The sequence below is a fragment of the Alligator sinensis genome, unplaced genomic scaffold, assembly GCF_000455745.1.
Source record: "Alligator sinensis unplaced genomic scaffold, ASM45574v1 scaffold594_1, whole genome shotgun sequence".
In the NCBI taxonomy this organism is placed as follows: Eukaryota; Metazoa; Chordata; order Crocodylia; family Alligatoridae; genus Alligator; species Alligator sinensis.
Window position 1 is genome coordinate 1,447,069 of NW_005842286.1, and position 7,300 is coordinate 1,454,368.

General features: G+C 56.5%; 1 protein-coding gene across 1 annotated transcript in view; it reads right to left on the reverse strand.

Annotated features, from left to right (window-relative positions):
- ARHGEF17 (Rho guanine nucleotide exchange factor 17) overlaps nt 1-7,294 on the reverse strand; it is a 185,364-nt gene extending 178,070 nt beyond the window's left edge. Inside the window, exon 1 of the mRNA XM_006028073.2 lies at nt 5,815-7,294. Coding sequence (XP_006028135.1) covers nt 5,815-7,194 — 1,380 coding nt within the window. The 5' untranslated portion in view covers nt 7,195-7,294. The remainder of the gene's footprint in view (nt 1-5,814) is intronic.
- Between the last annotated feature and the right edge of the window lie 6 nt (nt 7,295-7,300).

A 7,300-nucleotide genomic window follows, 5' to 3' on the forward strand; every position in this document is an offset into this window, starting at 1 on the left:
GAGCAGAGGCCTCCTGCCAGCAGGAACCAGGGGCCTGGCAAGCAGCAGCCCTCGAAGTGATGCGACGGGCAATTCAGGAAATCCGCCCATTGAAGTGCTGCAGGGAGCCGGGAGCGGGGGGGTGGGTGGGAAGTGTCGCATGATGAGACCAGGATGCTGCTGAGGCTGCTCCCGCGAGGCAGGGTGTTCCTCTAAAGCATGCCCTGTGGCTTTGATGGTGTCACCTTGCACAGGAGTATCCCTGCAGCAGACAGGAGCGGCACCGTGGTGTAACAGATCCCTTGCTCTCCAGCCTGCACTTACCCCGATGCTCCCCACCCGCCCGTCCGGTGCGTGACCTGGACTCCCAGCAGACATGCACCGCGAAGTGAGGCAGACTGCAGCGGGAGCTCCTTTTCCTTTCGCCTTTGCATTTTTCAAAGATCAGGCAAGAGTGGCAAGTTTGGGAGAGGCCTGGAAGGAAAGCAGAGCCCAAGAAGGGCCAAGACAAGCCGAGGTGTGCTGCAGAGGGGACATCTCAGGATGCTGGTGGCAGCCCTGGGCTATGCAAGGGCCGTCCAGCTTCTGAGCAGCCAGGGGCTGCGTGACCCCCCCCACCCCAACCTGCAGACCACAGCCAAGCTGCACATTGTGATGTGCAGCGTGGCCCCCACCGTGCTATATCTGTGCCCCTGCAAGTGTAAAGACCCTGACCCCCCAACTCCAAGCACTGAGGCACCAGGGTCCCTGCGGGCTGCACCATGCCAGCTCCAAGTGCAAGTGTAGCAATGCAAGCTGGAGGAGGGAAGGGAGCCCGGAGCAGCAGGAGAGTGATGGGGGGAAGCGATGCTCAGACCAGGAGCCGGGGAGTCACAAGTTAACCCCTCACAGGCCACATGCGGCCCATGGGCCACCAGTTGGTCAGCACTGGGCTATGCCATTTTTGCAGACACTGAAGTCACCGAAGGCAACTCCTGCGCTGAATGCAGCATCCGGAGGCCGGGCCCATGTTGACCGGCTTTCTCAAGGACTTTGTGTTGTCTAAGAGCCAGCCCTGCCACCTGCATCTGGGCTCTCTCCTTTGCCTGGGTCATCACTGGTTGGGAAAGGCTCGGAGAAACCCACTCAGCTCCACTGTCACACTCGGGCAGGGCCTCTCGGGACCTAGGGAACAGATCTGCTGGGGAGAAAGAAACAAGACGTACGCAGCGGGGAATCCCAGGCCCTGGAAATCACAGTTGTCCAGGGAGCCCACGGACTTCAACGGGGCTAACAATCACCAGAGCTGACATCTCTCCGAGTTGCACGGGGCCAGCAGGAAGAGGGAGCGCTGCAAGCCTGGCGTGCTCGTTGCTAGGACGGGCAGATGCAGCCAGTGGAGCTGGGGTCACTTTTACCCAGTCTCTCTGCAGAGTCGGTCTTTCCACTCCTCTCCCTGGGGCACAAGAGCACTCACAGATGCAGATATGTTAAGGTCAAAACGGGCCATTAGATGACCTGGTCCGATCTATTTTACACAAGCCAGAGAAAGTCATCCACTCAGGCACGTAGCGAAGCCAGTGACTCCTTGCCTGAAGCTCATCTTCCACAAAGGCATCCAGCCACTATCTGAAGGCATCAGGGGACAGGGAACCCGCCCCTTCCCTCCGCAGGTGGTTTCAGCAGGTACCCACCCCCGTGCTTCAAAATCTGCGCCGTGCTTCTGATCTGAATTTGGCTGGCATTAACTACCAGCCATTAGCTCTTGTTAAATCCTTCTCCACTACATTAAAGAACCCTTTAAAACCCTGTAATTTCTCTGCAGGAAAGAACTTCTACACTGCAATCAATTCACCTCCCAGTCGTCTTTCGGGAAATCTAAACAGCTTATGCTTTCTGAGTCTCTCTCTTCCAAGTATTTCCTCCACCCTGGATTGCTCTCATCCTTCTTCCCTGCACCGTCTCCAAAATGTCCAGCATCCCTTTTAAACCGTGGACCCCAGAACTGCATGCAGGACTCCATCAGTGGCCCCCCGAGCCCCAGACCCTGCGATACCAATGCCTCTGCCAGGTCCTAGGTTAAAGCACCTGCTTTGGTAATGCGCTGTCATCTGGTCCTTAAGACAAAGGCACAGAAAGCAGTGAGGAGGAAGATGACCCATCCCACCTTTTGCATTAAAGGTTTTCCAAGGGACTCAAGCAGGTTGAGAAAGATATCACGTAGGTGCCTAAGCAGACTTAAGTGTTGAACGCAGGGACAGGGCCTGGCCCCGATAGGCTTTTGACCCTTGCAGGCTGGGTTTCCCAACTCATGCAGGTGGCACCCAAGGGAGCCAGGCTCTCCCTCTGACCAGGGTCCCTGCCCCAGAAAGCTGCTGTACGGGACCCCCATATTACTTCACTTTTTTCCAGCACTGACCTGACCCCCCAGCACTTCCACCCAGCCAACCCCTCATGCAGACTCTTCCCCGCTCCCTCTCGGCTACGAGCCACATTGGCCCGGACACCTCCCCTTGAGTCTCCCACCTGCTGGGATACCGGACCTGCCTTTTACCTCCTGCTTGCCCTTCCCGGCAGGTCGTGCTGCAGCCTATGGTCATGGCAGCCAGGCCCAGGACAGGGTAGGGTCCCTCTGAGCCCGTCCCCTTTCACCAACTCCAGTGATATTTCCCATTGCACTGCCCTGGTGTTTCCTCGGACCTTGCTATTTGCCCCCCTGCCCGGACTACGCTGCCAGAGGCAGGCGGGGGCTGAGCCCAACATGGTGGTCAGTGCAGGGAAGGACAACAAGGCTGCAATGCTAGCCTAGTACAACCTGCATTTGTGTTAAGAGGGGTATGTGTGTGTGTTGGAGGGGGTGAGGCTGGAAAAGTGGAGAACGGGGGTGAATGGAGCCACAGAAAGTCCCGTACCTGCTCTGCCACTGCACCCGGGTGTCATGGGACGGCAAAGGGCCTGTTTGCAATTCAAATGGACCGGCAAAGTTCAGTTCTCTAGACGAGCTCCCCTGCCCTGCAATCATCGGTTCACAGGTAGAGATAAGGCTCATGGAAAGACTGACTGCCCCAGCAGCATCCTGGCCTAGTCCCACTTGCAGATCCTTCACCATGAAGAATTTTAAGATGATGACCAGTCCATGCATCATTTGGAAAGAGCCCTGACAACGTAAATTTAATACTGGAGAACATTGGAAAGAAGAGGAGGCAGGGAGCAGAGTTCATTGCTCCTCACCTACCTCCTGGCCAGATTGCCCTTAATAGCCCAAAGAGCGAACCGGGCTGTAGGCAAGACTCAGAGAAGGCAGAGTTCAGCCTGCACAGACCCACTAAAGATCTGGGTTTGCATCTCAAACCAAGCTGTCCTCAAGCACTGGGGTATATCTGGGGTTGGAGGGATCTAGAGCAACAGGGACCGAGAAGAAATCCACATCTGGATCCATATGCTCCTGAAGTCCAGCACCTGGGATCTTCCCAAAGTCTACCACCGGCAAAACTGACTACCCAGTAACAACCCTACATCGTCCCTCTTCCTCCCGCATGCCTGCCAGGGAGACACCCACAAAGGGAAGACCAGCTCTCCCAGTTTCTTCCAGGCAAACATACTGCTCCAATTAGCGCCGAGACTGGCCTTGCTCCCTTCCACCCTGGGAATGGACTGCAGCACGAGATCAAAAGGAGCCCCGAACATCTGAGGTCAGACGCGCTGGCAAGGCAGAAGTGTCAGCTCCCCACCCTGTCGAGGAACAACTCAGTCCCTTTCTCTGACCTTTAAGGCTTCCAGACACGCTTCAGCCCACACTCAGCTTGGCTGCCAGTCGCTTTGTCCCTGGGCCTGCACTATATGTTCCACTTGCTTCAATAAGTCACCACCAAAAAACCCTGCTCAATTTTTATCTCCCTTGAAATGTTTCCAGGTCTCTCTAGGAGAACCTAAGTTATAGGGCTTGATTTAAACCCCTTTCCACCAGCTGAAGATCCAGACCATGCTTATGAACTAGGAGACCTTCAAGCATGCTCCAGCCAGCAGCCTTTATGAACCACCACAAAACCAATGCATTTCAAACAGTGTTTCCACCGGGAATGAGCTGCTCAGCACGGGGCCAAATCTTAGCCCCCTTCTTTATCCTGCAGGAGCATTTCGGAGGCCCTGTGCAAGCCTTATGGTGCGCAAGGCCTGCATCAGAGATGGACTGTGCCTTGCTGAGCTTACAATCAAAGTCTGCCGGGGTAAAAAGCAAAGGGGAGCTGCGAAGGGAGGCGAGTGAAACCCAACAACACCCAGCCCACGGATCATACATCCCCAGGAGTGGGAGGAATGGGGGCCTTTTAAACCCTCGTTGCATTTTAAGCAAACAAAACTCCAAGCCTCTGCTCGAAAACCATTAAAAGAAATGCTCAAAGAGACGTGACGGGGCAAACACAATAGGGAGAGAGAACAGTTGTTACCAATTTAGTAGATAGCTTACGCTCTGGTGAACACGGCATTCAGCTCCAGTACACAAACCCTGCCAAGGCAATTCCCCCCTTCCACCTCCGAAAGAGAGAGGAAAAAGGGCCCGCGAGCCTTTGCTTGGCAAAAAGTGACATGAGCCAGACGGCAACGCTTTCTGATTAAAGGAGCGGGGAGAAAGGCCGCTTCCCCCTGTGCAACCTTAGCCAAATAAACTGCAGTCGCGCCGCGCTTGCCGCTCTGCTCGCATACTCTCTCGACTCAAAGCACTGCCACCGAGATGTCCCAGAGCCCCCGCTAACAGGAGCAAAACGCTGGGGTCCAAGAAGATTGCAGCTTTTCTCCCAATCCGCCAAAGCCGACTGGGAAAAAAACACCAAAACCCTCACCCATGCAACATGAAAACCAAAATGCCTCCAGCAAACCAGATATCTTAATCTACTCCCTATTTAACGAGATCAAAGGGGTATTTCACAGAACACTGCACACAGACACAGCTCTCAACCAGGAAGGCAGCCCGGGCACACGTGCTTTGCAGCTAGGACACAACTGCTCTGAAAACCGACTTGCATTTTGGCAACGGCGCTTTGTTATGAACGGGCAACAAACATCCCCCTCCCTCCCCGGCTCTCTCCGATTTCGCTACTCGGGAAATCGGTGCGAAGCGCTCCTTCCTTTCTGAAGTCGTTCCGTGATCACAATCAACGAGCCACAATAACTGCACCAGAAAGTTAGAGGAATCTCACCTTCACCCCCCCGCCAAAAATACATATCTTATATATAGCTGCATTTGTTCCCATTGAACAGATTCCCACATGCAGGAATACCAGGAGATAGCTATCTTTTTTTTCCAAAAACAATCAACTTGCTCTTAGGTTACAGCCGACGGGCAGAACATCAGGAATAATAATGAAAAGAAAAGATGATACCAGCCCCCTACCGAGGAAAAGGCAACTTTTGTTCAACGTTGCAGGCATAAAAGCATCTAGAGCTGGCCAAGAGAATAACAGTTTATGGAGACCTTATATAGCATCCCAGAGAGACAAAACAGGAAGAGTGAATTTGAAGGCAAGAAAGCGTCTTCCAACTGCACGGGGCCAAACCCGGCAGCCTTTGACTCAGGCGGGGGCTGGTCTTAATTGGGACGCCGACCCCAACGGGAGTCTGCCCTGACATGAGGGTTTGACACACGGTGTATTAAGTTTCTGCCACAATTTGGTAGGGGCGGGATTCTGATCCGATCTCCCCGGAGTAACTTCACAGAAGTCAATGGAGTTACTCCCAATGACCAAGAGCATTCATGACAGCTGAATTTGGTCCCAGCCAGTGGATCCAGAGTCCAGGGAAGACAAGGTCTTCAATGACCTCTGGACTGGGCCATAACAAGAGCACCTTAGAAAGACTTACCACTTGGGGCTTGGTCCTGGCACCACCGGAGCCGTGGTCCTCCTGCTGCTTCGGACATCGCAGCAGCTTGGGCTCCGAAGTCGTTGGCGTCGCTGGTGACGATCTGGGCATATCCACAGGGCTAGCAGAAGTCGAGTCCCCAGAGTTGAGGTTCAGCATGTACTGCTTGGTAACATCCTCCAAGGATGGCGCTTGGAGCACGGGGTAGGCCTTGACGGGGAGCCGGGATGGCTCCGGCATGGTGATGTGCACATTGTGGCCGAGCGTTGCAGGCGGGTCCGGGGACGAAATGGGGATGAAGGTGGAAGGCTCGCTCGTGTGCCGGACATGCTTGGAGGCCAGCCGGGACCTGCTGACGGTGGCGGGAGCGGGAGCAGGGCTTGAGAACGGCGTCTGGTTGTTCTCCTGGTGGGTCACCCGGTTGTTGCGCTTCTTGGAGCTGCGCCGGAGGACCCGGGGGGACAGGACTTCCGCAAGCTTGGGGTCAAAACTGTAGCCCTGGCCGGCCTCCCCCGCAGTGCCGGCTCCTGGCTGCGCCGGTAGGACGTGTTCGGACTGAGAGCGCAGCTTCCCGGCCTCCGGGGCCAGCTCCTCCAGCTCCCTCGCCTCGTCCCGCTGCTCGGAGAGGATGGGCTCGCTGCTGGAAGGCGGGATGGTCTGGTCCAGCTCGCTGATGGGCTCGCCGGGGCCCTCAAAGCCAGCGCTGGCCAGGTCCCCGCGGCGGCTGGGGTCGCTGAAAGACTTCTTCTTGATGGTCTTGCCGTTCCCCTTCTCGTCGATCACCTTGTCCATGGCGCCGGGCTGGCTCACAATGTTCTGGATGACCCGGCTGTAGTCTTTGACGCCGTCGCTGCACACGGACAGGTCGCTGGCGGCGCTCCCCGTGCACTCCGACCGAGCGATGGCCGAAGCCTCCGGCATGCCGGCCTTGGCGCTGAGGGACCCCAGGAGATTGCTGTCCATGGAGAAGTTCTTGGCCTCTTCCGTGATCGAGCACCTGCGGTGCGGCATGGGGTCACTCAAGGACCTGTAGGTGTCGCTGCCGGACTCCCCGTTGCTCCCATTGCTGGATTCGGACCCGCTGTTACCCACCGAGGGAAACTTCCTTCGGCGCCGCAGGGTGCTCGGGGTGGAAGGGGCCTCCGAGGACGCTTGGGCCATGGCTTTGCCGTCAAGGGCATCGTCAACAGCGGGGCCCTCGTGATTCATTCTGGCGGTGTGCGCCGGGAGAGGTCCCTCTTTGCCGCCGGCTCGGAGGGGTCTGCTTTCCGCTTGGCCAACGCCGGGCAATTTCCAAGCCGCCACCATGCGATCAAGGTCCTGGTAGGCAGCGCCGGTGGGGCCCGTTTCCGGCTCTGTTACAATGCCTTCATCTGTCATGCTGGACTCATGCCCCGAGAGCTCCTCCACGGACTTCCCGCCGGAGAGGTTTCCCTCGGACTCTGCTTTCTCTTGGGTGACCGCGGCGGCGTCCCGCAGCGCCGCC